This window comes from Melanerpes formicivorus, unplaced genomic scaffold, assembly GCF_026170545.1.
Source record: "Melanerpes formicivorus ecotype bairdi unplaced genomic scaffold, bMelFor1.0.p_v2 SCAF_2, whole genome shotgun sequence".
NCBI lineage: Eukaryota > Metazoa > Chordata > Aves > Piciformes > Picidae > Melanerpes > Melanerpes formicivorus.
The window spans coordinates 10,978,045-11,005,924 of NW_027142354.1; the positions used below are offsets into that span (position 1 = coordinate 10,978,045).

Below are 27,880 nucleotides of genomic sequence, written 5' to 3' on the forward strand. Positions count from 1 at the left end.
AACTATGTGAAATAAAAGCAAGATTGAGGTAGGTATCCACAGCACACATCAGGACTGGCAGCGTCAGTAGGAGAATGATGATAAGGATGAACAGCAGGGAAAACACATGTCTCACTGCCACTTGTTGCCTCCAAATGATGACAGAAATGTGGTAGGTTTCTCTGTCTTGAGTATGGAGGTACCAGAGGGAAATGCAGCAGAACTGATGCCCGAACTGCAATCCCAAAGGCTTTTCACAAGAACATGCTACCAGGCAGAGGCAGTTTTGCAGAGGCCAGTAGTTTATTTTGAAGAAGAATGAAAGAAAATCGATTAACACACAGATATCTGTGATGGTAGTTTAAACTGTTGCTCTGATGCAATGGATGACAAGTAAGTGCATGGCGGTGTTTTATAGATTTTACACCTCTACTGAGGGTACTCCATCCTCTCACAGCTCTACAGGCCATGAGATTACACATAAACCACCCCCACAGTTTTACTCTAAAAGCTCTGTCCAGCCTGGGATCAGCTACAACTTTTTTCTTGTCTCTTGCAAACACGTGAGGTCAAATCCTGAAACTAAAAGCCCGGAAGGTCACTCTCCTGTCCTTTCAGAGTTGTTTGTATGCACTGAAGGACGAAACTGCTGGGATAAAATGCAGTTGGTAGATGATACGGAAGAAAAGAATCAACAAGCATGTGGGTGGAAACTCACACAGTAAGTGGAATTGCAAGTATGTGAGTGCAGTTTTAGATGCAAGAATTAAAAGGGCAAAAATGGGGAAGGCGAAATAGAGTGGGAGTGATTTTCCCAGAAGATTGGGTAATTATTCATGAGGGATGATGCTGTAAGAATCAATCATGACTATGTTGGAAGTTTTTATCTGTAGGGTTCTTGTCTTCCTGATTGCTGAAGTTGGAAGACATGAGAAAACAATTATATAATTAAAGATGGAACTGTAGTGATTATGCCAAATGGAACCAAGTTAAAATTGCAAGGCCATGTTGATCATTATTATTATGTAACTGACTATTTGAATCATAGAAACATAGAGTGGTCCAGGTTGGAAGGGACCTCCGAAGGTCACCTAGTCCAGCCCCCCCTGCAGTCAGCAGGGGCATTTTCCATTAGACCAGGCTGGCCACAGCCCTGTTGAGCCCCACTTCAAATATCTCCAGGGAAGGGGCCTCAACCACCTCCCTGGGCAACCTGTTCTAGTGTTCCACCACCCTCTGTAAAGAACCTTTTCCTAACATCCAATCTAAATCTGCTCTTCTCTAGTTTGAAGCCATTGCCCCTTGTGCTATCACTGCAGGCCTTTGTAAACAGTGTCTCTCCATCCTTCTTGTGGGCCCCCTTCAGGTACTGGAAAGCTGCTATCAGGTCTTCCTGGAGCCTCCTCTTCTCCAGGCTGAACAACCCTAGCTCCCTTAGCCTGTCCTTATAGCAGAGGTGCTCCAACCCCCTCTGGACCTGCTCCATCAGGTCCATGTCCTTCCTATATTGAGGGCTCCAGACCTGGACACAGTACTCCAAGTGAGTATGAGAATGACAGAATGTAAAAGGAAACTTCAACAATTAAAAGAAAAAGAAGTTGGTTTTATGCAGGTGACTACTGAAATGGCAACAGAATCAAACAAGACCAAGAAAGGATAAAACCCATTAACAACTATATGAACTACATTAAAAGTCACCCTAACAACAACAAAAACTTGTAATGGAAACTGCATTTCTACAAGCTTAAGTCAATAGAAACTAAAAAAAAGTAAATCATGTGAGTATAACTTTTTATCTTAGGATATGAATTTGTTATAAGTTAACTTTTCCCATGCACACAACTATCTTGGTTTTCAGAGATGGCCATTTGTTTAGGGCTTTGAATCTGAACATTTTTTAGGATTCATCTTGCCTAGTTTACCTGCCTAGTTTAGACTCCTAATAACAGGCAATTTAAATTTAAACTAGTTGTCCTAGATTGGATCTAGAATTGACAAAGAGAAATGGCATCTTCAGAGGAAAAGCAATTTCTTCTGTCTTGGATGCAAGTCTTATCATGAGATGACTGGTCCTCAAAATCACAGAATCATAGAATGGTCTGGGTTGGAAGGGACTTCCAGAATTCATTGAGTCCAACCCCCCTGCCAAAGCAGGATCATCTAGGGCAGGCTGCACAGGAACACATCCAGGCAGGTCTTGAAAGTCTCCAGAGGGGTGAAAATATGCCTGTCCTCTTCACTACTTATAAAAGGAACTTAAGGTAACTAAGGCTTGAATGATCTATTTGTGGGTGATCTAAAGACATGAAATAAATCCTGTAAGAATTGGTATCTAACAGAAGGCATCCACATTTGAAAACTGTAGCCATAATAGCTACTTGTAAGGCTATACCAAAGCAAACTTGCAAATTATACTCTGTATACTCCAACAGTTAGCTCTTGAAGAGCCTAGACCAGGCTGTGCAGACACAGACATACTTAACCAGGGTGCAGATCATGTTGGCAGCGAGCAAAGATTCAGACTCCACTTTTGAAGGACTCTGTGATCACAGTCTCCCACAATCTCACAAAGATAGCATCTTTTCTCTTGGTTCACCTGTATTCCAACTCCAGCTTGAATGAGTTGCTTTGTCTTCAGGGGCTTCTTGGGATTTGTCTATACACATGGGTTTGTTTGATTTCAGTATTTCCCTTTCCAGCCTTTGGACATCTTGTTTAGTTGCCCTTTCCAAGTTCTTAAGTTATCCAGCTCAAACTCCTAAGGGCCTAGACTGAATTCAGTGGAAGGCGATGAGAAACAAGAAATGTTCCAAAAGGCTTCTTACTCTCCTTGCTTGAGACCATTCATCTGCCTGGGTAAGTACTCTCTCTATCATTCTTCCTTCATCATCTTTGTTCTTGGCACCAGAATCAACCAGTTTGTGGCAAGGTGGATACATTATTAAACAATGGTGTGTTGGCAGGCAGATGGAAAGAGCCAGTCAGGCAAGAGAAGGAATGTGAATGTAACCAGTTCCTGAAGATATCTGTGAGAGGAATTCCTGTTGTCCTAGTACCTATTTCCTTCTGGGCTATTTACTTGTGCTCCACTCCTATGAACAGTGACAGGTCAATGTGCTCAGCCTGCTTCTGGGAGCATCAGCGTGTACCACAAGCCGGGGTAAAGAGGTTTGTGTGGCTGTGACTGGGAGAGATGGCACTATCTAGAAGCATGATTTATGGGGGGATTTTCTGGAAAGCATTTTGGTATCTTCTACTGCTCCAATTTGCTTTCTGCTCCTGGCCTAGAAGCTGGGACCTGCAACCAACTTCTGAACTTCTGGACGACTCATTAGTGAGCTGTAAACAGCTTCGAACCCCATTGCTTGGCTCATAGTTCCAAAAAGGAGGACAAAATAGCAGGTTTTTGTTGGATGCAGAAAGAGTTGTGACTCCTGTGTTTAGGGCTTGCTATCAGTTTGGAAATTGCTGTTGTTTTCAGTAATTTTATGAGGAATTTAGAAAAGATTTTCTCCTCTCCACTGTAGTTCTGTTGAAAACTAAACCTCTTTTAGAACACTAAGCAGAAAAGACCAATTCAAGGTAAGGCTAAGAGTTCGTAGAACACTAAGCAGAAAAGACCAATTCAAGGTAAGGCTAAGAGTTCATGGGTGTCCAGGCCACAATGCTGAGTGGTAGTTTACTCCTACAAAAATTCACCTTTTGTTATTGCACCTCTCCTTCAGAGATGTTTGACCACATTGATGGTCTCACTATTTTACTTTGTGCTTACAGATTCCTTTTACCTCATTTATTAAAATCACCATGTGTCCAGGGAGACCATCTTGTGTGCAGCACCATAACAACTAGATACAATTATGAATCTTTAAATATATGTATGTGAATTCTGATGAATTTTTTTAAAGCATTGGAACTTCAACACTTGAATATTGTTTTGCTGAGTGAGATGACTCATTGTGCTTGGGGGGAGGGGGGGAAATAATCCTGTAATTTTGTTCAAGCTTCAAGCAGGTGAAGGACAGCAAAATTTGCAAATCCATCATTAGTGGACAGTGGTAGCAAAGGGAGGTGCATCACAATTGCCTAGAGATGTGTGAGTATGTTTTAGCACCCACTTTTTGTTTCTTAAAAAAACCAAAACCAACCAAAACCCAAAAAGAATAGAATAGAATAGAACTAACCAGCTTGGAAGAGACCTTTGAGATAACCCAGTCCAAGCTATCATCCAACACCATCTCATCAACTAAACCATGGCAAAGGTATCTATTTAGAGGAAAAAGTACAGCTGTGGTTTGTAGAAGACAGAAGACAATCCTGGACACACCAGTGTCTTCAATCCACTGCTTCCATATCTGTGTCCCCTCTTTGCTCTGTGGATTGACCTTGTACAGACTGCTCTGCTGGGTCATCCACATATTCTGCAGCTTTTGGTGGGTTTTTCGTGGGTATTGGCATATTCCCAAGGAAAGTGGACATGTTTTGTGTGGGTACTGGCACATTTTCAGGAGGTGCTGGCATGGTTTCAATAGGTTTTGGCATTGGTATGCTCTTGGGAGGTATTGGCACACTTTCTATGGGTGTTGGCACCCTTTCTGGGAGCTCAAGCATGCTTTGGGTGGGCTTTGGCACATTCTCAGTGGGTGTTGTCATATTTTCAGTGGGGACTGGCATGCTCTCAGTGGGTCCTGGCACGTGTTCAGTGAGTGTTGGTGTGCTTGTGCTGGGCTGCTCACAGTGATTCCCGGCCTCTGACTGTGGGGTAAGAGGAGAGGGAAGCTCTGACTCCAGGGCAGCATTATATGTTTGAGCATCACAGGTCTCTGGATTACTTCTGTTGCTTGGGAGGGACTCCTCTGCCTTGTGGGACACTCTGAAAGCTTCAGCCAGCTCCTTCAGCATGGTCTCATCATTAGTGCGCAGCTCAATGCTTTCCTGCTCTGAAGAGGAAGGGCTTGCATCAGCATCGTCTTCTTCTAAGATGCCATTTCCATTCACCTCCTCAGGGAACTGTGCTTGCTTTATCTTTTGGTACAATTCATTCCTCTCTTCCTGCAAAGCCCGGCAAAGGTTCTCAAGCCTCTGGATTTTCAGCACAAAGCACTCATATTCCTTGGTCCTCATGGCTTTCTGTGGTAAAAGATATCAGATAAAGGTTCAGACTGAGTTTTGATGCATGCAGTATTCATTAGTGGAACTGTCAATTAGGAAACAATTTGAGATCTAGGCAGCTCTCACAGGCCTCTTCTAGGTAGCTGGCTTTAACCAACTACTCTACAATAACTATGGTCTTCTGTACTGAAGCTCCAAGAGGAAATTCACCTCTGTTACTGCAGCATGTTAGCATTATCCAGACAGATTCAGACCAATGTCACTCAAAAATATTTGGAGGAATACCTGCTGATAATCTGTAGAGATGGAAAAACATAGTGAATGCCCATGTAGATAACCATGGACTTCTGGTGGGCAGAACATTTTCTTGCTTCTACACCTAGTGATACAGAAACCTGTAGAAATAGCAATAGCACAGAGCTACAAAGCTAACCAAAAAGACCTGCTCAAAGTTCAGTGTAAGTCTGGGGTGAAACTTCAGGCAGTCTCTTACCTTATTTGAACGCATTCCAACATGCTCATGATTTTCCTCTGCAATGCCCCTGTGACTGTGCCTAAAACTATGGTGAGCCACAGTACTTGCTTTTGGCTCTTAAGAGTTTGCCTACACAGGAAGTTAACAAAAGATGTGAATTTAAAGTTCATTAGCTAGAGCACATTAATTCCCTGGGTGAATGCTCTAATGCAGAAAGAGAGTAGTGTGAAGTGAACTAATGCCAATTTGCTTCTATGTGACAGCATTAGCAATCACACATTTTTAGAGCACTTAAAATTCAGTTACATAATTCAGTTTCTTGTGGCCAATGTCTCTGCACAATCTAAAAGCCCCAGCACTTGAGATATTCTTTATTTTCTTTTCCCTCCCCCTTTCCCCCCCTTTTTATTTTTATTAAGGCACGTAATTATCAAGGTAGCTTGGAAAAAAGAACAAGTCTTTCACTGAATTCTGGTGGGTTTGGGTCTTCTCACCTCCTGGTTGAAGCTTTATGTGGAGAAATAGGCGCATCCTGAGAAGAAAAACACTGCTCACCTCTTCAATCATGTCCAGTAACGCTCTGTTACAGTTCTCAAATCTGGATTTCCATGTAGCAGTATCCTTCTCCAATTTCTTCATTTTCTTTGTCATCTGTATAAGCAGGAGGAAAAGCTGAATCACAACAGGAATTCCATACTGCAGATGAAATTAGGGCAGCCCTTTTATTCAGGTCTTTGTGCTCGTAACTCGGCTGCCAGTAGCTGTAGTGGTTGTGCTAAGTAATAACTTAATGTTATGGGATGGATTTAATTTTAAGTAGCTGCCATGTAAGTTTCAGCCTTCAGTCTCTAGTCCTAAAGTAGAACCAGCTGACTATGTGGTTAAAAGCATAGCTGGTTCCCAGAGCACAAATGATCACACAACCAAAAGGCAAAAAAAGGGGCAGCATTATTCTGTTTGACTCTTTAACAGTGTTAGATTGCTGGGGAGTTAAAGAAGGGCTTGCATCTTCTGAGCCAGCAATGGCAAGGAAGTTCCCTCTGGATTAGCCACCTCTGTACTACCTCCAAACCACACCACTAGCCCAATTAACAGCATCTTTCCCTTCGGTTTTTTTCAAACTGAATTCTCTGTGAATATCATTAGAGGATGCCTGAATCAGGGTTTTGGGCCTGGGTGACAGAGCAGAACATTATTTATTAAGAAAGTAGGTACAATATCTGAATGCATTTGGTTTGGATTCCCATTCAGTACCCCAGCTGCAAAGAAACAATCACTTGGGCTCAATGCTGGGTAGGTGGTGGTGGGTTTCCTCTCTGCCTACACACTCAGTGGAAAGACCATGTAGCCTGAGTCAACCTTTCTGTGTCATTTTCAGCCACCCAGGAGGCTGTGGGCACTGCTGGAGACATGGACTGGAAAATGCAGCTCTAGACTACCCCTTTGGTGTCTCTGAGGGGCCTGCATGCAACCACTGCATTGGTTTTAGGTATATTAATTATTCTTCCAGTCAGTTTTGGTTTTAGCTTAAAGGCAAAACAAAATGTTCAGCTTGCAGTGCTAAAGTCTATGCTGGTGTCAGCCATGGCTGAGTATGTCCCAGATCTTATTTGGATGTTGATGAGATTGTTCCCCAAAATGTACAGAAATGGTCCCATCCCAAAAAAATGCTTGTAGTGAGACACATCAAAATATAAAAGGAAAGTTTCAAATACAGAGTTCAGGTATGAGCTGCAACTCACTTTCTCCATCTCCTGTTTGAAAGTGGCAAACACTTCATTGCTTTTGGTTAAAGTCTTCTGAAATTCTTCAAACCTTTCTGAGTAGAGAGTGATCTGCATTAAGAGAAAAAAAACCCCACAGTGATTCCAGATTCTCCAGGCGAGTGAACTTTTACTTTGGTTGAAGATAATAAGTATTGTGTTTGGACATGGAAATTAGCTCCTGTTTGGAGACCAGGAAGCACAAACATCAGGGAACTGAAATTCTGCATCTTTTTAAGGCTGCAAAATGTTGTGATTCCTCTCTTGCAGAAAGGCAAATTAAAACCCAAAATATAGAAAGACCCAGGCGGGTGATTTTAAAAAGACCTGTGAATTATGGATCCCCTATCCACCTGAATGTTGCAGCTATAGTGTCTCTACACAAAGTGTCCATGAGTAAAAGAATTCCCTAGAAGTAGAGACTTCTGAAAACATTTACCTGGGTAACTGTGTGGAGACTTCAAGAGGACAGCATTGAAGTCTGTAAGATTTCCTTCTCTGCCTTTCCTTACAAGCCCTGTATACTTTTCTGTGTACAACTGTGGCTGACTTCTACAGGAAAAAACATCTAGGATGACCTACAGAGTGGAAAATGATAGTGTGATCCCTGGACCATCTCCATGGGCAGGGAATAACCTGAGCTGGTCTGACTACTGATGGGCTAGACAGTCAGATTAACTCAAAGAGGTAAGAGCCTGTGTGGCTCAAAGCTCTGCTGGAGCAATAAGCCCTGCTTTACCATGTAGATATCACCAAACTCTAACTTTCACCTGGCAGGCTTTAGGAGAGTCACCCAGTACAGCCTGCCTGCCCATCTTTTTACATTCATTCATGATTAAACAACAAGATGTGTTTGGAGCTGCATGCTATCCTGACTATGCTGCTTCTGATGTCCAAGCAAGCTGGGAAGGGGCTGCGTCATGCTGCAGTCACAGTTTCCCCTGTTCCACCTTTCCAGTCCTCAAGCACTGGCTTAGGCTGTGGCCAGGAGTTGCACCAGACAGCACTCGATGTGCTTCACTGGACTCCACCATTGAAGAGGAGTGTCGCTGCTCCCTTCCTATATAACCTGGCATATGGGGTAGCCCCACCTTTCACTTCAAATCACTGTGGTTCTGCACTGGATATCTTCAAGCTGCATCCCAGCACCACGGCTTGAACAAGCTGAAAGGGCATTGTCAGTTTTGTTTTGTAGCCTGTTTGGGACTGCAGATATGGACAAGGCCAGCAAAGGAAGATAAAATAATCCCCTGCCAGCCTCTTCTGCCAGTTTCACTTCACTTCATGAAGCAAAGTGACAGAAAGATCTGATGCAATGTGGCAGCATTTAAGACTATTAGGGCTCCATGTACCCATGTGAAAGTTCACCTGTATTTTGTCAGTAAATCATATTTGTCTTTCTAAAATCTGTGGATGTTTTGGGGAAAAAAAAAGTTCTAAATATCTGGGCTTAGTTTTTCTGTAAGATTTGAATGTTTCTGCTTTTTCTGGTTTTGTTGTGGGGTTGCAGGAGTTTTCTTTCATGTGTTTTGTTTTGGTTTGTTGTTATTTTCTTTTTGTTTGTTTGTTTGTTGATTTTTTTGTTTGTCTTAATAGATCCAGCACTTTCAAAGCTCCAGAATCATGCAGGATGCTATAGAGATAAAGCACAATTATCTAAGGCAGCCAGCTCCAACTCATCCACTTCCTTCTGGTGCCAAAGCACCCCTAGCAGTGTTTGGATGATTGAACATTTTATATGTCCAGACTGACAGCACTTGTTAGAAAAAGAGTGATTGGTGTAACATACAATGGCTGAGGCATGGTAGGTGCAGAGCAATGGGAGGTTAAAGCATAGTTTACAGTATCCAGGCATCTGGCTGGAGGTGAGCTGCCCTCTCCACACCAGTGCAGAGATGACTAAATGATTAGCTGGGAGCTGCCCTGATACAGCTCTTCAGTTACTGATGAAAAGAAGATTTAGCAGATGTTGATAATAATGGGACGGGTTTAGTTCTGATTTGGAAATCAGATATCACTTTGTTGTGTTTCATGTTCATTCTGGCTAGTTGTTATGATGCCCCTCGTCATGGCCATAACTGGCAGTGTAGTGTGGATGTGCCCAAGCTAAGTTTAACCTAGGTAGCTAGGGTCTCAGTAGCTCTAAATATGGCATTGGCTGCAGCCCTTCCATGCCAAGCTGGGTGAAGGCATGGGAGGTTAATCCATGCAGAGCTTTGTGGTGCCAATATCTGAGCTACAGGTACAAGACTAGAGCACAAGCCTTATGAGGAGCAGCAGAAGGAATTGAAGTTGGTAACCCTGGAGCAAAGAAGGCTCAAGGGAGAGCTCACTGCTCTCTATCTGAAAGGAAGTTGTAGTGAGGTGACTGTCAGTTTCTTATCCCAAGTAACAAGTGATGGGACAAGAGGAAATGGCCTCAAATTTCATGAGGAAGTTTATATTGGACTTCATAGAAGATTTTTTCACTGAAAGGGTTGTCAGTGGACCCGGCTGCCCAGGGAAGTGGTTGAGTCACTATCCCTGGAGACATGTAGGTGCTGAGGGACATGATTTAGTGGCAACTTGGCAGTGCTGGGTTAATGGCTGGACTTGACAATTTTAAAGGTCTTTTCCAACCAGAACAATTCTAAGATTCTGTGAAGCGTGTATGTATGTATTTATATGAGGCTGTAGCCAGACCTGTGACTTCTGCAGAAACAGAAACTCAGAAGAAGTTTTTAGCAGCCTGAGTGCCACAGTGTAAATGGGACACTGATAACAAGTGAAATTTTTGGAATAGACATTGTGGCCTGAGCATCTCAAAGCCAGGTGAGGAAGCAGGGGTGGGAACCAGCAAACCAAGGCTCCTAGCCCAGAGCTGTTGTCTTAAAAAAATTCACCTTGATTCTCTGTCTTTACTTGTCCCTTCCAACTTTTGCTCATTGTTTAATTAGATTAAAAACTATTCAGGTTTGAATGCAGTGAGCTCTGAACTCTAAACAGTATCATAGAACCAAGAATAGCTTCTGCAGTTTAAATTTGAATAATGAATGTTTTCATAGTGCCTGGGAACAGGTTCTGAAAACTGTCTCTCACCAGGAGGATGCGCTTATGCTCCTCAGGAACATGAGGACCCCCTCACTGCTGCCCACTGAAGACAAAGCAGGGAGAATGCAGCTGCCAGGAAAGAACTTGTAAGTGCAAGGCTTTGGGAAGTTCAGGACATCTCATCATTACCATGCCATAACAGTGCTACAGTGCAGACATCTCTTCAGACCTTATGTTTTTAGTTGTCACAGCCCAGTGGCTGCACTACACTGGTTACCAAAAATTAAAGGTCCTGGCTGACTTTTATCTTCTCTCTTTGTTTCAAAGCACAAAGCTAAAAACTCTGCCTAAGCAACATGCCTGGGGAGCATCACCTAAATTTTCCTATATTCCCTCAGCTGGTGACAAGTCCCTGTCACCATTTGGAGGGCTGAGTTTGGATCTCTCAGGCACACTGTACTGCCCAGAGACATGCTGGCATGAAGCTGATGTCTCCTGCTTCCTTCCCTCTTAAGGAAGCAGCATCTGTTAGTCACTTCCTCACTATTAGCAGGTACTAAGGGCTATATTGCAGCTTTGTCTTATCTCATTGACCAGTATCTTCTCATCATTACCATACAGCTGTTCCTCTCTTACTATCTATTTGCTGTTTTGTACTGTTTGCATCAAGGAATGTTTTACTCTCTTTCTGTTCTGTGCTTGCACAACGCCTTCCACATTGGTCCATGAGGGAGGCCCATCAGTACTACCATGCTGGAAATTATTATAATGTTGATAATAACATTCTTGTTAGCAGTAATTCCAAATGGAGACCTCTGTGTAAGTGACAGAGCTCTCACACTTGAGCAGAACACCTAACTGCACCTTTCATTTCAGGAGGTGAATTGCTTAGGTGTCTTTCCATGCAAGTCTGCAAGGGGCGTGCATATTGTCAATGCCTTTGCAGACTTGTTTGACTGGATTCTTCTAAAAATAGTTTTACAGTTTCAAATGTGTGCTTAATGTATTCTGGCTTTTATCAATACCTTCAGTCTCATTAAACTGGCTACAGAGCTCTGGCAGCATACAAAACTCTTTCTAGTTAAACATAAAAGTTTAATTAAAAGCACTCTGAGAATATTTGGAGCAGGCTTGCAGTTGGGAGAGAGTCAGCTAGAGGCCTTTGAGGTTTGATTGCAGAATCTGTCAAAGTGGTGACAACAGCAGTTTATGTGATAACCTTCAGTCTGTTACCAGTTTATCTTAGCCTTTGAAAAACGTGTAGAGGACCAGTGCCCCTCTTAACATGTTTCCAGGTTATCAGTTTAATGCTAACCTTTCTTGGCTGCTCAAGAAGTAGGAATTAGACAACCTGCAAGAGCAGAGCTGGAGCAACTTAACCAGTATGATTAATTGTGAGCAAAGGGGGCTTCCTGACAGGTGAGGAGATGGGCAGCTGCAGAGGGGCTTAAGGACTGACACCACTACCCTACCCCACCCTCCCCAAAGCTCTGCTGAGGGGAATCTTTCTCACAGACAGATCAAAGATAAATCTACATGACTGATTGTATAAGTCTGGGGAAATCTACTGATGTAGCCTTTTTTTGATGTGAAAGTCCAGCATGTTATTCATATTCAAGGTCAATTATAGCATTGCTCTAGAAGTGTAGAATATACTGCTTCTTTCTTGGGTTTAGTGCCTTTCACTCCAGCCTTACTCTTAGGGTAATTTTAGCAGGTATCTTTATTTTACTGAACAATTCATTGAAATCCTTTGTATAAGCCCTTATCAGGCAGAATTCCTGCTAAAATGAATGAAAATGCTGCCTTCTCCCCCTACACCAGAAAAAGCACATAAGCACATCAGCTCCAGTTAGGAAGACACACTTAATGATACATAGGTACTCCAGTACCTTGCTGGATTAGGAAGCTGCCTGAATGTAGTTAAAGTGAACAACCAGCCAAGGCACACACACTGTTGTGTGGGTAAGTACTGCAAATACTCATAGCACCATAAAATGGTATGGGTGGAAGGGTCCTTTAAAGATCATTTAGTCCCTTACCTTAGGAAAGGACAATTTTCACTAGATCAGGTCACTCAAAGCTCTGTCCATCCTGACCTTGAATACTTGCAGGGATAGGGCATCCACAACTTCCCTGGACAACCTGTTCCTGTGTCTCACCACCTCATAGTAAATAGTATCTTCCCTATATCTAATATAAATCTACCCTCTTTTAGTTAAAAAACATTACCCCTTCTCTTATCACTACAGGCCCTGGTAAAAAGTCTCTCTCCATCTTTATTATAAGCCCCCTTTAAATATTGAAAGGCTGCAGTAAGATCTCCCCAGAGCCTTCTCTTTTCCAGACTAAACCCTTGTGCCACAGTATGATTTGTAGTATGGACATTACCTTATGGCTGGCTTGAAAATAACCTGTTTTCATTGCAACAGTCTATGAGATGTTAGATGGGGTTGGAAGGAATACATAGAAAGTAGTTTGGATACTTTACCTGGAACATGCCGCACGGTTAAAAACTGGGAAACAAAGGCACACCATGCAATCACCTCTCCTACGTCACCTGTGCCTGTAGGACAGTCTCTTGCTCCTTTAACATTTTGGCCTGGAGCTTCCATTCAGCAGCTTGGTTCAGGAGCTGTGTTTTGAGCAACAGAGAGAAAATTGTTAGGTCCCTAGCTTATCAGCTGGAAATCCTTGTCCTCCAGCTAACTATGCTTAAGCCAGTGCTACCTAGATAAGGAGTGATGTGGCTTTCAGATGAGTGTAGTTAGAGGAATTAGGCAAGACAGAGTATTTAGTGCTACCCTGAGACATGGGACAGAGCATTTGGTTTCCAAGGACACATTTGAATATGAGTTCAACATCTACTTGGAATAAAGCCTGCAGTACAGTGGGCCCTAAAGGGTGTGGTATTTATCCGTATCTTCACCAGACTTCTAGACAGTAGGTACTTTTTAGCACAGTCATTTCAGCACAACTCTAGCTGCATTCCTGCTCTTCATAGAATCATAGAATTGTTAGGGTTGGAGGGGACCTCAAGGATCATCTAGTCCCAACCCCACCTCCATGGGCAGGGACACCTCACACTACATCAGGTTGCCCAGAGCCACATCCAGCCTGGCCTTAGAAACCTCCAGGGATGAAGCTCCTACCACCTCCCTGGACAACCTGTTACAGTGGCTCACAACCCTCATGGTGAAGAATTTCTTCCTAACATCCAATCTGAATCTACCCATTTTTATTTTTGCTCCATTTCCCCTAGTCCTATCATCACCTGACACCCTAAAAACTCCAGTGAATGGCAAGCTCACTTTCACATTATCACAGTACATTAGAGGTTGGAAGGGATCTCAGGTGATCATTGAGTCCAACCCCCCTACCAAAGCAGGATCACTTAGGGTAGTCTGCATGGGAATGCATCCAGACATGTTTTGAAAGTCTCCAGGGAAGGAGACTCCACAACCATTCTGGGCAGCCTGTTCCAGTGCACCCTCACTGCAAAGAAGTTTCTCCTCATGTTGAGGTGAAATCTTCTGTGTTCAAGTTTGAACCCATTGTTCCTTGTCTTATTACTGTGCACCACTGAAAAGTGCTTGGTCCCATCCCCTTGACACCCACTCCTCAGATATTCATACACAGCCCCAGGGATCTCAGTCTCCCTTCATAGGGGAGATGCTCAAGTCCCCCAATCATCCTTGTGGCTCTCCGTTGGATTCTTTCCAGCAGTTCTCTGTCTTTCTTGAACTGGGGAGCCCAAAACTGGATGCAATATTCCAGGTGTGGTCTCAGCAGGGCAGAGTAGAGGGGTAGAAGAACTTCCCTAGACCTGCTGGACACACTTTTCTTGATGCATCCCAGGATACCACTGGCTTTCTTGGCCACAAGATCTGGACTTAGCATACAGGTATGGTCACCATCAGATATGCCTCAAAAACACTGCAAGCCTTCAGAAAGGGAAAGCATAGTAAATGTCATGCATTTACTAGTGTCTCTTATCTTGGGGCTCTATTTGCATTGCTCTGCCATCAGTGGAGAGTCCCAGCTCAGGGTGATAAATGCTTCACTTAGATCAAGGAACCAGTCCAGGAAGAGCTTGACTGCAGCTTCATCTCTGGCTGCTTCTGGGAAGATATCATGCCCTACTTCAAGGTACTTGACAAAAGGAAACTCTAATGTGCAGGCTGCAGATGATAGGGTTGGTTGAGGCTGAATGAATTCTGGGGATGAGGTGTATATAGACCTTACTAGGCTGCACTTCTACGTCGGCATTTCCAAAGTATATAGTCATAGTCTAGCAATTGTTGAATCTGAAAGTGGGGAACATCTGTTGAAGCATTAAAGAGATGTGCCTATTGCCTCCCAAACATTTATAAAGCATTTTGCTGATTAGGCCACATGCATTTTAGAAAAAGAATGCTAATAATACCTTGAGAAATAAGATTTAAACAAGTTAGTTTACCACAAGACTTTCTTCTGTCTAAAATGGTGCAGCTGGGCTCTGAAATACACTAAAAATAGAAGTACCATGTAAGTCAATAGATGCTACTCTCACATTGGAAGTGAAAAGTGAGTAGAACCATGTGCAAAAAATGTGTTTGATCCCTATTAAAAACTTTTATTCTAATAATTTTGTTGGAAATAACAGATGTAAACCACGAGAATGCCACCTGTCAAAAGATCTGAGGATGTACCTTGCAAATGCTGACTTAACAACATAATGAATTCTCTCCCTGTGTTTAGATATCTGTGGCACAAAGACTATCTGAATTAGGCTCCTTGCTTATTATACATAAATACACACTAGCTCTAGAGAAATATTTCTTCCATCATTCTGGCCTTTTGATTGTGACCCTCTGTTTACTACTTTGTAGATAGGAATGTTTTGTAGCTCAAGTAGGTATGGCATGAAGAAATACCACATTCAGGGGTGACCTCATTGCCCTCTACAACTACCTGAAAGGTGGTTGTAGCCAGGGAGGGGTTGGTCTCTTCTCCCAGGCAACCAGCACCAGAACAAGGGGACACAGTCTCAAGCTGCACCAGGGGAGGTTTAGACTCGAGGTGAGGAGGAAGTTCTTCACCGAGTGAGTTGTTCGTGATTGGAACGGGCTGCCCAGGGAGGTGGTTGAGTCGCCATCCCTGGAGGCATTCAAGAGGTGATTGGACGTGGCACTTGGTGCTACGGTCTAGTCATGGGGTCTGTGTTGATAGGTTGGACTCGATGATCCTCGAGGTCCTTTCCAATCTAAGTTATACTGTGATACGGTGATACTGTGATGCCACGATACTGTGATACCACATTTCTATCTGACTCTTAACATTTCTTTTGAGAATTAATTTAGTTCAATAAGTCAAATTCTTGAATTTAGATGTTGTTGGCTAAAATTTCAAATAGCATAGCAAGTAAAAAGCTATGCTATGAGTAAGCCTAACCTAAATGCATTTCATGAATGAAGCCTCACTTCATTCATTTCTTTCCTTGGGAAGGGGTATGTTTTACATACACAAAAACAATTCCTTTTTTTTTCCCCTCCAGTCTGAATGAAATCTGGATTTTTAATATCTACTTGTTTGTATTTGGGATTCTTATTTTTTCCTAAGGAATTATAGGGTGTCTGCTTTGAATGATTTAATGAAAAGTGTTTTGAAAAACTTCAGAGCTAGCTAGTCTCTAGGCCAGTCATTACTTCTGAGAACTGGACTTTTATCTTGTATTGCTTAAATCTCAGCTAGGGTTACCTTCATACTCAGTGTGTCTGGGATAATGTAAATGTCCCCCCTCTTGTGCCATACTTCTCCACAGCTCAAGAGATGCACAGAGAAGACAAATGTTGATTCCTTTGCCTGCTAATGAAGTCCTTCTCTCCTGTTCACCCACATAGCTTCTGCAGCTAGTAAAAATCCAAGAGTTAATAAACTCTTCTGTAATGGAAGCAAGCCACAGAGAGGCTTGCTTAAATTGGCATGCACTCATATGCTGCCTGAGGTCATCTGCAAACACTGAGCTGGGAGAAATGAATCAGGAGAACTGACACATTTATTAATAGGCTATGAAGTGGTAACAAGGAGGCTGAAGTATAAAGAAATGAATAAATATTGCATGTAGTGTTTACAAAGCATCACTTCAGTGAAGTGTGGTGATGTTATGCTGTATTATTAGAGCTGTGATAGCTGCTGGAGGCCCAGACAGTCACATCATGCTCAGGACTGAAAACAAAACAAAACAACAGTCCCCAAACATGGACTGGCTTAATAAAAATTAAGCTTCCCTTTTTTTCTACCAGAAACTGCAAATTCCAATGATGTAGAAAAATGATCAATACCTTCCAGTCATACACTTGAAAACCACAAAGAGTTTAAATTGCAATTAACTGCACATCAAAGTTTGTACTACAAGTGCTAGAAAGGTCTGATATAGGCAGGAAATCCAAGTAACCCTGACCAGTTATGCAAAGATAGTAAAATTGCATCTTTAAGTAAAGTTGACTCTTTGGAAAAGCCACACAGTATGCACCATTGCTCCCTATATAGAGAATCAGAATTCTTAGCTGCACATGTTAAGGGAATTGTGCAAGCAATGTGGTGGCCTGCCTATTGAGATGTGATGTACAGAGATTGCAGGAGGGGACATCTCTCTTTGTCTGAGGTAAAGAAGTTTTGCGTGGCGGTAAAGATTTCTACGTGGAAGAGTTGCATAGGAAGACATCAAAGTGAGCCTTCAAGGAGTAATCAAATTGAAGAAGAAGAAGAAGAAATGTTAAAAAATTCATTTAAAGACATTTTCAAAATCCTGCAGCGAAAGCCATACACAGGGATGTAAACAAACGGTATGGAGAGAGTTCATATGTAGCTCTGAAAGCCTTTCCTTCAAATGACAGGATGCTGAAATGCAGGAAGCCTCTGACTTGGCACATTATTGAGCTGGAGAGAGATACAGCTAAAGAAGAGGATTCCATCAAACTCACCTTGATTTCATACATACATATATACACATTGCTCCCACAGACACTAGCACAATAGCTAGGTGGGTAGCACTAAGCACTCGATAATGTGACTGATGTGGGAGACGAGTGTAGGCTAGCTCTCTGGGTGTGATGGATCATGACGTGCTAATTATGTCTCCTTTCATGAATTTTGGCCAGTCACCCTAAATCTACCTTGCTCTGAGGTAGTGCTAGCCATAAATCACCACCCTACCTCAAAGGCAAGGTTTTTTTGCATTAGTTTGGACAGTGTGAAGAATATTCTTTTTACATACTGCATGTCAGTATGCACCCATTACTTAAGGCTTTGTAGCTCATCTTTGAACCTGTTATTTCATAGGTACTAAACCATGCTTATAGCAAAGCCAGAAAGAAAATCTCCCACTCCAAAACATAGGTGGTGATGACTTTCACTGTTTTAAAAGAAATGCAAATAACAAAACTATGCATATGAGTTCTGGACAAAATGCACAAACAGGGTTTGGCTAGAAACAAGGCCAGTCACAGGTAACAGGCAGCCCCAAAACTCATGTTCTGTGAGGCACAGCAAGAAAGGTCATTGATACAAGGTTGTGTATATCACTTTCCTCCACAGAGCCAAAGTCCTCTCTTTAATGTTTAGGTTTTAACTCTAGCATCTGAAGTCTGGTACATGGTAGCAAAACTCCCAGTGCCTGCAATAAAGTGAGTCCAAATTTGCTTTGTCATTATAAGCGTTACCTGTGGTTTCAATATGCCAAGAATCAACTGCTATGCATGAAATTTTGAGGTCTCACTTCCCACAGTCCCTACAATGAAAGGGAGGACTCAGCTGGACTACAAACTGTCATGCAGATATATATTTAGAGAAGCTCCAGCTCCTCTTCCCCCTCAGTCTTTGGCTGGGTTTAAAGCTGAGCAGAAGTGGCTGTCCTAGATGCAAGATCAATGCAGAGACGGGATAAATGCAATTAAGGGCGACTTTTGGCAAGAGGTGTTTGTTGTGTTTCCCTTGTGCTCTGCCTATACACAGGGCTCAGAGCCCTACATATTAGTGAAATAACATACAGAGCTCATTTTGGCCTAGAGTTAGACAAAAGACAGATCAGAAGGATATGTACGTATTCCTTTTCTTTCTGATGTCGCTCCTCAGCTTCCTTCATCAGCTCCCGAGACTGCTCCAACTTGGCATCCACCAGCTTCTGTTGAAGTTCTCTGTGCTTGAATATTTTATCAAGGTGCTGTAAGGAAAAAAAAAATCTGCTGAATGTGCAGGACAATTATGTACACAGACCTTCATGCTCATGCATGTACAGCTACCTACAGGAGCCCTCGTTAAGACACAAACATTGCAAAACAGGAAGGCTCTCAACCTATTGCCATTGCTAGAAAAACTACAGCACTGATAAGAACAAACTGTGCCAGAGTTTTCAGTGGAAGGGAAACCTGTTTACATTATCTATTTTGATCTGTTGTAGAAAAAAAAAGTCAAAAAGCCTTAGCATCTTTGCCAGTTTGAGGATCGACATAGAGACATGGTCTTGTCGATGTGATGGGTTTAGGTCATTGGCTGGACTTGATGATCTCAGAGGTCTATCCAGCCTCAATAATTCCATGACTATGTGAAGTCATCAGTATAATCCAATAGAGCTAAAGATCAAATAATTTCTCATTGTGGTGGGTTGAAAATTCCTCCCAACATAAAATTGCCAGACCAGCTCAGCTGAAACCAAATGAAGCTGTGTTTACAAGCATGACTACAATCTAGAAATATGGCATGCAATGAATATATACAAAAGATGCAGGGGTTTATCAATAGCTTCCCCCTCCCTGCTGCCTTCCTCCCTGTACAAGGGACAAGAGAAGAAAAGAGAAAAGCAGAGAGTTGCTGTTAGTACTTAACCACAAGAAAAATGCATTCAAGGTCAGCAGCAGCTAAGCAAGAGCCAGCTAGTATCTGTCAGAGTGAAGGAAGTGAAAAGAGAGAGAGTTAATGTACACATATAACTTTATGTTAGATATATTTCCACAGGGATTATCTGACTTGCTGGAACGTGTCCAGAGAAGGGCAACAAAGTTGGTGAGGGGTTTGGAACACAAGCCCTATGAAGAAAGGCTGAGTGAGCTGGGGTTGCTTAGCCTGGAGGAGACTCAGGGAAGACCTTATTGGTCTCTACAACTTCCTGAAGGGAGGTTGTAGACAGATGGGGGCTGGTCTCTTCTCCCAGGCAATCAGCACCAGAACAAGAGGGCACAGTCTCAAGCTGCACCAGGGGAGGTTTAGGCTGGCGGTTAGGAAGAAATTCTACACAGAGAGAGTGATTGCCCATTGGAATGGGCTGGCCGAGGAGGTGGTGGAGTCACCATCATTGGAGGTGTTTAGCTGGAGACTTAATAGGGTGCTTGGTTGCATGGTTTAGTTGATTAGGTGGTGTTGGATGATAGGTTGGACGCAATGATCTTGAAGGTCTCTTCCAAGCTGGTCTGGTCTATTCTATCCTATCCTATCCTATCCTATCCTATCCTATCCTATCCTATCCTATCCTATCCTATCCTTATCATTATTTTCCCTTTTGCATCCAATGGTGATTTATTTACATTCTATCACTTTCTGTTCAAGATCTGTGGAAAATTTTCTAGGCGCAGCCTAAAACTACCACACTCATCAATGGTACATATGCAAGGGACGTGGTTTTTGAGCTACTAAGTGGCCAGCTGATCTAAGCCACTCTGTGAGTAAATGCATAAAGACACATTGCACCTGCAGTACTTGAGAGCATGCATACAGCTTATGCTGTTCTCTCTTGCATGGTTTAGTTGGTTGGGTGGTGTTGGATGATAGGTTGGACGCGATGATCTTGAAGGTCTCTTCCAACCTGGTTTATTCTATTTTATTGTTCTATTCTATTCTCTGTAAACACAAGCCCTGCACATCTCTTGTGTTCTGGCTGCACATGCACAGCATGGGCTTGTGGGGCCTGGGCCTCGTACACGAGTGGGATGTGGAGAAGATCAGATCAGACAAACCAGAGGCCTCCCCTGGCCTGTAAAACATCTGGATCCACAGTGACCTTCAGGAGGTAAATGTTGCTGATAGATCTCTTCACTCTTACTTCATTTAGATAAAATTCACAGGAGCAAATATTCTGAGTGCATCCCCCTGCTTTACATTTTCTTCTCATTGAAATCACAAGACAGGAATGAACATTTCCTTCATTCATCACAAGACTTCATACATGATGCAACAGATTCAGAAATGCATGTATTGTGTCGGGCATTCCAGATTGTAAGGACAGATTACTTATGTTTTATTCAGTGTGATACTGTCTGGCTGCACTGAGGCTTACCATAAATGCATTTAGAAACAATGAAAAGACTCATGGTTATTTGTTAGCATTTGCCATAAAATAAAATTAAAAGGTAGTTTGGTATTCCATTGGAGGAGTCTTTTTGTATCAAAATTCTCTGACCAACTGTAATGCTTGCAGAACAAATAATTTCCCATCTGTCTATTATCTAGAGCTTATGGTGAGCATTGTGCCTGCAAGGAAGAATCTGTTTTATTGGACAGGGCCTCCTTTATCTGTCTTTTTAATTTTTTGCTTCTGGGGAAGGGTCAAAGCATTTACACTAGAGCCTTTCTCAGCAACCTGTGTCTGGAGGGAACAAAAGTGTATTTGACATCACCAGCAGAGCAGGGTATCCAAAATTATGAGACTTGGTTGGTGCTCAGTGGGAACTTGATAGAAATTAGGGAAGAGGTGCTGGGGGAGGTCCCCATGGATTTGGGGGGAGCTGTAAAGGGGCTGGGGTATAGCTTAGGAGGCAGCTCATACACCTTGCTGCTTGAGTGCTTTTGCCCCTCTTCCCACAGCAGCAAGGCTGTGTGGACACCACAAGCAGGGTGCTGGCCCACACAGCTCCTTGCCTGTGGAGTTTGCCTTCCTGTTCAGACAGCTAAGCATGGTAGGGGCTCTCCTTCACTTCTGCCATGTGACGCTGGTAGGATAGCCAGCAGGGAGGGCAGGTTGGCAATGGGTTTGCTGCCTGTCCCCATGGGCAGCCAGGGTGCTGCTCTCACCTCTTCTCGCAGTTCATACTGGTCAATGATGCTTTTCAGCTTCTCTGCCAGCTCTGTGTTCTCCTGGCAAAGCTTCATGTTCCTCTCACTTTGCTGCTCGATCTGAGCCTGGATTTCACTCAGTGTGCCCTGGAAATGATTAGTTATTTCTTTCCTCTTCTCATCTTCCTCCCGTGCCCGCTGAATTGTTTCCTCCTGTTGTTAAATGGGAGAGAACGCAGGCATGTAAGTAAGATGCGTAACAAGAAGTTCCCGAAAGATACTGTTTCAGAGTAGCATAAGGCTTTCCTTTGAAGGACTATACATGTTTGCATTCCTCTTTGGTTCTTGCTTTCATCTGCTTGAGCATTAGACATGAGTCTAAATTTACAGAGCAAATTACACAGTGGCCTTGAAAAAAATTAGGAAACTAGGAATTTGCATTTATAAAGATGGATGTAGAGCAGAGGTTCAGATCAAAGCAAGCCTGGAAAAAGCAACATACATGCGTGTCTTGATTCATGATACTGCAGCACAGCTTTTGCTTTGGAAGAAGATATTTAGTGGAACTGGTAAAAAACTCTTTTATTAAATGATTTGTGATTGAATTTTAAAAATCAGCCTTTAAAATGTCTCCTTTTAACTAGGAAACCTCATATTGAATTTATGGGGTTTGGGATTCTCATTTTTAAGACAAACCCGTCACTCTCTACAAAATCCTACTTAATTCCTCAGTTTTCCTTCCCTACCTTTTTAACTGACACCAACATTCAAGCTCATTTATTAGGCAGTGGAATCAAGGAAAGCTTGTGGGCTGTTTCTTACAAAATCAAAGCAAAGAATCTCATTTTTTCCTGGAAAAAGATTAATGGATTTAAGGCTTTTTTTTTTTCCCTTCTTTTTTTTTCTTTAAACAATTATTGAAATTCTGCTTCGGATTTGTTTATATAAAAGACCATGCAGAAATAATCTGGAGTCATTGCTTTGGATCCAGAAATATGGACTGTTTTTATTCCCTGCTTCTTTGCTTCCAGGGCAGTCTGCCATTCTGGGGCATGTAAGTCTGACGTACACAGGCTAGGACCATCTCTGCTTTAGTTACAAACCACGCAAGAACTATGTTAAGAACCCACTCCATGGCATACAAATGTCATAGCCTAATAGCTGAAACCTTTTTCAGCTAGCATAGTAATTTACATAACATTTTCTGATAACCTTGCATATGGATATTTTCTATTAATATACTTGAATAAAGCCTTAGCTGACTCTAATGAGGTATAATTTATATCAGAAATGTGACACAGAAGGTGTTGATACAGGTCCTACTCTTAAAGTAAGATGAATACCAAACGACCCAATTTCTACTTAGCATGCACAACGTGAGCTTGATCTTGCACAACCACTGTTCAAGGTCTGTCCTTTTGCTCAGTGGGGAGTGACAGAGATGACAATGCCTTGACTGAGGGGAGGAAGATATTGGAAGCCATTAGTGCCAACAGTACTGTAGTGCACAGAAATCACCATGCAGCACTGGTGTGCTCTGCAATTTACACATGAACATGTGTGTGTACTCACAGAGTGAACCAAAGTACAAGCCCATAAGAACTCTTCAGGGGAAGCAAGAATTACAGTTGGAGCTGGGCAAATTACATGGGAGGGATGCTGGTGCAATATTTGGATTGGAAATTGGGCACATGAAAAATTTGCATCAAGATGAAAGAGAAGGTCTCTAATTATGTTGGGATTTTTTATTTGTTTGATTTTGTTTCTAATTGGTGAGAATGATTTTTGAGATAGCCTGCAGCATTTTGCCTGTCCAGAAATTGAACCGTGTTCTGCTCATAGTTAGTTTTCACAGAATACAGAATTAACCAGGTTGGAAAAGACCTCTGAGATCATCAAGTCCAACCTATCACCCAATACCATCTAATCAACTAAACTATGGCACTAAGTACCTCCTCCAGTCTCTTTTTAAACACTTCCAGGGATGGTGACTCCACCACCTCTCTGGGCAGCACATTCCAATGGCCAATCACTCTTTCTGTGAAGAATTTCTTCCTAACATCCAGCCTAAACCTCCCCTGGTGCAGCTTGAGACTGTGTCCTCTCATTCTGTCAAGGTTGCCTGGGAGAAGAGACCAACCCCCACCTGGCTACAGCCTCCTTTCAGGTAGTTGTAGACAGCAATAAGGTCTCCTCTGAGCCTACTCTTCTCCAGGCTAAGCAATCCCAGCTCCCTCACCTGCTCCTCATAGGGCTTGTGCTCCAAACCCCTCACCAGCTTTGTTGCTTCTCTGGACACATTCAAGTATCTCAATGTCCTTCTTAAATTGAGCAACCCAGAACTGGACACAGTACTCAAGATGTGCCGTAGCCAGTGCTGAGTACAGGGGCACAATGATTTCCCTGCTCCTGCTGGCCACACTATTCCTGATACTGGCCAGGATGCCATTGGCCTTCTTGGCCACCTGGGTACACTGCTGGCTCATGTTCAGCCAGCTGTCAATCACTACCCCTGGGTCCCTTACTGCCTGGCCTCTCTCCAGCCACTCTGACCCCAGCCTGTAGCACTGCATGGGGTTGTTGTGGCCAATGTGTAGAATCCGGAACTTGGATGTGTTAAATCTCATGCCGTTGGACTCTGCCCATCTGTCCAGCCTGTCAAGGTCCCTCTGCAGAGCCCTTCTACCCTCTAAAAGTTCAACACCTGCTCCCAACTTGGTGTCATCTGCAAACAAAATGGTGGACTCAATCCCCTTGTCCAGATCATCAATAAAGATACTGAACAGGATTGGGCCCAGCACTGATCCCTGGGGGACACCACTAGTGACTGGCTGCCAGCTGGATGTGGCACCATTCACCACCACTCTCTGGGCTCATCCCTCCAGCCAGTTCTTAACCCAGCTCAGAGTGCTGCTGTCCAAGCCACAAGCTGACTGCTTGTCCAGGAGTTTGCTGTGGGGGACAGTGTCAATGGCCTTGCTGAAGTCCAGGTAGTTTGCATCCACAGCCTTCCCCACATCCAGGAGATTCAACTCTGCCAGCTAAACCCACTGGCTCCTCTTCAGCCCAACAGTGTTCTGGCTTCACACAGCCTGCTCTCAGAAGCAACCCTCTTCCTGCACACACAGATGGGCAGGAAAACAGCCCCCAAACACCTCCACTCCCCCTTGCCCCCCAGCTTGAGATCAAGAGCTTGCTGATAGCTATACAATTACCTTAGCAGAAGCTGTGTGGATTTGTTTGTTTATTGAACTTAATATTGGCCTATCAAAATCATATTTGGGTTTGTCAATAAATTGTCTAACATCCAAGAGTAGTGGAACAGCCTGAAGATAGCCAGAGTAAGCATCTAGCAATCACTACAAGTCAATAATTCATATTTGAATATTATTTTAATCTCAGTTCTTTCTCAATGGCACTGATTCCACATTCTGTCCCTTTTCCACCCCACCTGCCCCATTTTCCCCCTTTTCCCCTCAAATACCAGAGCACCTGGGCTCGATTGTAGTCTCCTCCCACCCCAGGTGTGGCTGCTTTGCCCTCCCTGCCCACTCCCTTTTTTAATCCGCCCCAGGAAAGGCAGAAGCCCCAAGCTGAGCCCATCTGGGCTGAGGATCCTCCTCTCATCACTGGTGAGTCCCCATAGTGCTTACTGGGTGACTGGGGTGGGGACAAAGGCCGGGGGGCCTGGTGGCCCCCCGGTTAGGTAGGAAAAGGGTTGGTTGCTGCTCCAATATCATCTGTGTGAAACTAGGTTCTTGTGTACACCTTGTGTAAAACTTGTGATAGGAAGGATTGTTAGATTATCTAGCTGATAATACACCAAATTACTGGATACTTTAAGCTAAGAATAATGGGCATGAGCCTTTTTAACCACTTAGCAATGCATTATCTGTATATTTGTCTCAGTCATAAATTATAAAGACATAATGTTAGAAAAGGCCTCCACAAGCAATTTTTGTTTGGTACTTTCCAAGTGATGTGTCTGAGCTATTGGGTACTTGATTTCCACCATTATCAGTAAAATGAAGATAGAGGGGAAAAGAAACAGCATTGTGCATGCAACCTGTCTTCCTTTTCTTTCTACTTTAAGAATGATTTCTCCTGAGGGATCATTTACATTGAACAGAGAAGCTGAGGTCAGCCATGTTCCAGAGCTGAAACAAACTTGGTTTGTGTTTCCAAGCTTCCTCCTAATTCACAATGAAAGGCAGCAGTCAATGCTCATCTGAGTCTATTAGAGTAATTAAAAGATTTTTATAATTAAGGGAAATTGTTTCTGCTGCTTATCTTGATTTAGTTACAGCTTGAAACAAAGAAACAGACGAATGGGATCACTGTAGCTGCCTATTGTAATCCATTCAGCTTTAAGCTACCTTTTCCACCAAGCTTAATCGATTTTGTATTTCCAATCAGCTCGTTCTTATAGACTGTATTGAATATCAACTTCCTGAGCTGTTATAGAGCAGGTTGAAAAGATAAATGTCTTTGTAGGAAAAGTATTCCTGGGCAAGGCAGAGCTTCAGCAGTGGTATTCAGTATAAGTAGTGGTAAACCAATTACAGTCCTTCATCTTGCATGGACTGTGAGACTACGTTAAGATTCCTTTGTGGATGCTACACCACTTAAAGTCCTGATGTGTATCACGCAATCTTGTAGAACTATTGTAGAATGTGCTACGTGAACAAATACTGTTAACAAGGACAGGCCCTTAAGATTCCTGTACCTGATCCCATATAATCTGCCATGTTCCTGTACCAGAATAAACACCCAAACATGACAACTCTCCTACCCATTCCAGCTAGACTGTCTTTCAAAGTCACTAGTAAGATATTAAATGAGGCAGTGTTCCTCTGCCCATCCTCAAGGGGTAGAGTTCAAATTTTTTTTCCCTGACTATGAAGTTAGAGACTTTGCAGGAAAATTCTGCACCTTCTGCTTTCATTCCTCTGATATGAAAAGACCTGAGAATGTTCCACTTCAGGTAATTCTAATTCCAGAATGCCAAAGCAGCTTTTTGCTCTCTTCTTGAGAACAAAACCAAAATGCTGTCATTTAACACAATTGTTGAAAACTCTCTCTGTTTTTCAGCCATTATTTTCTTTGTTGCTGCCTTTTCCTTAGCAGAACTTTCTGCCATTTCAGCCTTTATAAAAAACAAGAAAAGGAAACAACTTTTTTCTCAGCAGTCAGAGCATAAAAGTTAATAAAGACTTAGCTGACAGTTTACTTTTCCGAAGTATTCAAAAAATATTTTCTAAATAATACAAACCCTTTAGAAAAGTTTGAAATGGCCAAAACTCTAACTGTGCTTAAAAAATAATTTCCTGACCCAAATCTCTACAACTACACAACACAATGCATTGTATTGTGAACCATCATATTGCCTTATCTGGAACATGATTTTAAGGAAGTGAAAGAACTGCTATTCATGGTCATAAAAGACACCTACTTGTCTGTCTTTCCACCTCCACCCTCAGTACATATCAGATCAAACACTTTTTGCTGGACTGCATTAGAGGTATTCAAGCGTTTAATTTTGTATTGCTGGGCAATGGTTCCATAAGTCTGTGTAACATTATACTTCTGACTAGCTGTGTAACCATGACATGTATATTTTATTGCACAACTTGATGTTTATATTGTGCTAAAACTTGTATCAGGACAAAGTTGTACTCATAAACCAGTGCAATTCACTTTTGGGACTCTTAATAAAGCTTATGTGAAATAATTTTCTGTCTTGACTGTTCTAATGGATCAAGCCTTAGAGGTGGGAATGTAAAGCTCTCAAACACATCATTGTCTCAAATTCATTTTAAAAAAAAAAACAAAGTCTGGGTAAAAATATGCTGGCATATGTAAATGGAATTGTATGCTTGAGGCTGGAACTGCACTGGAGCCAGGGATGGGGCTGGATACTCTAGGTGCCATCACCAAATCCCTGCGTCCCTGCCAGCTCTACTGTGGGGTCAACTCCCCTTCACCTGCCTCACCTGGGCAGGCAGTCTGGCAATCGCCAAATCATTGGCATCAGCCATGTTTTATTATCAAAAGGCTATAACCCAAACTCTTCTCTTATATCTGACTTTGTAACTTGAGGAGACTTTTTTCCCCAAGTGGTTCCTTAGTCCTACCCATTTTAAGACCCCAAGTGCATAGTAAAATTCCTAAGTGTTCCCCAAAATTCAAGACCACTACTTTGTGTTACTGCTGTTGCAGCTGCAGTAGTTCTGTGGAGTCCAGAGTTCATGGCTTGCCTGGTTGTAGGAAGTAGAGTGGAGGGTATTTGAGATGGTGACTTTTCAGCATCATAGCATGCAAACCACACTTGGCCTTGTCAGCCACTTCCCTCTGTGCTTATTTTTTTACTAAGTTTAAATTAAGTGCTCCTTTTCAATAAGAACAATAAAGAATTGTAAAATCTTTTTAGATTTCCAGTTGTGGAAGACTAAAATTTCATTTCCCCTGCTCACTCTTAGTCTCTGTCCTCCTCATAGAA

At 42.6% G+C, this 27,880-nt stretch overlaps 1 protein-coding gene across 1 annotated transcript in view; it reads right to left on the reverse strand.

The window, feature by feature from the left end:
- Nucleotides 1–263: 263 nt before the first annotated feature.
- Nucleotides 264–27,880, reverse strand: part of TXLNB (taxilin beta) — a 40,555-nt gene continuing 12,938 nt past the window's right edge. Inside the window, exons 5-10 of the mRNA XM_068150746.1 lie at nt 21,400–21,594; nt 18,440–18,559; nt 12,917–12,991; nt 7,306–7,398; nt 6,119–6,214; nt 264–5,106 (exon numbers count right to left, since the gene is read on the reverse strand). Of these exons, the coding sequence (XP_068006847.1) occupies nt 4,312–5,106; nt 6,119–6,214; nt 7,306–7,398; nt 12,917–12,991; nt 18,440–18,559; nt 21,400–21,594 (1,374 nt within the window). The 3' untranslated portion in view covers nt 264–4,311. The remainder of the gene's footprint in view (nt 5,107–6,118; nt 6,215–7,305; nt 7,399–12,916; nt 12,992–18,439; nt 18,560–21,399; nt 21,595–27,880) is intronic.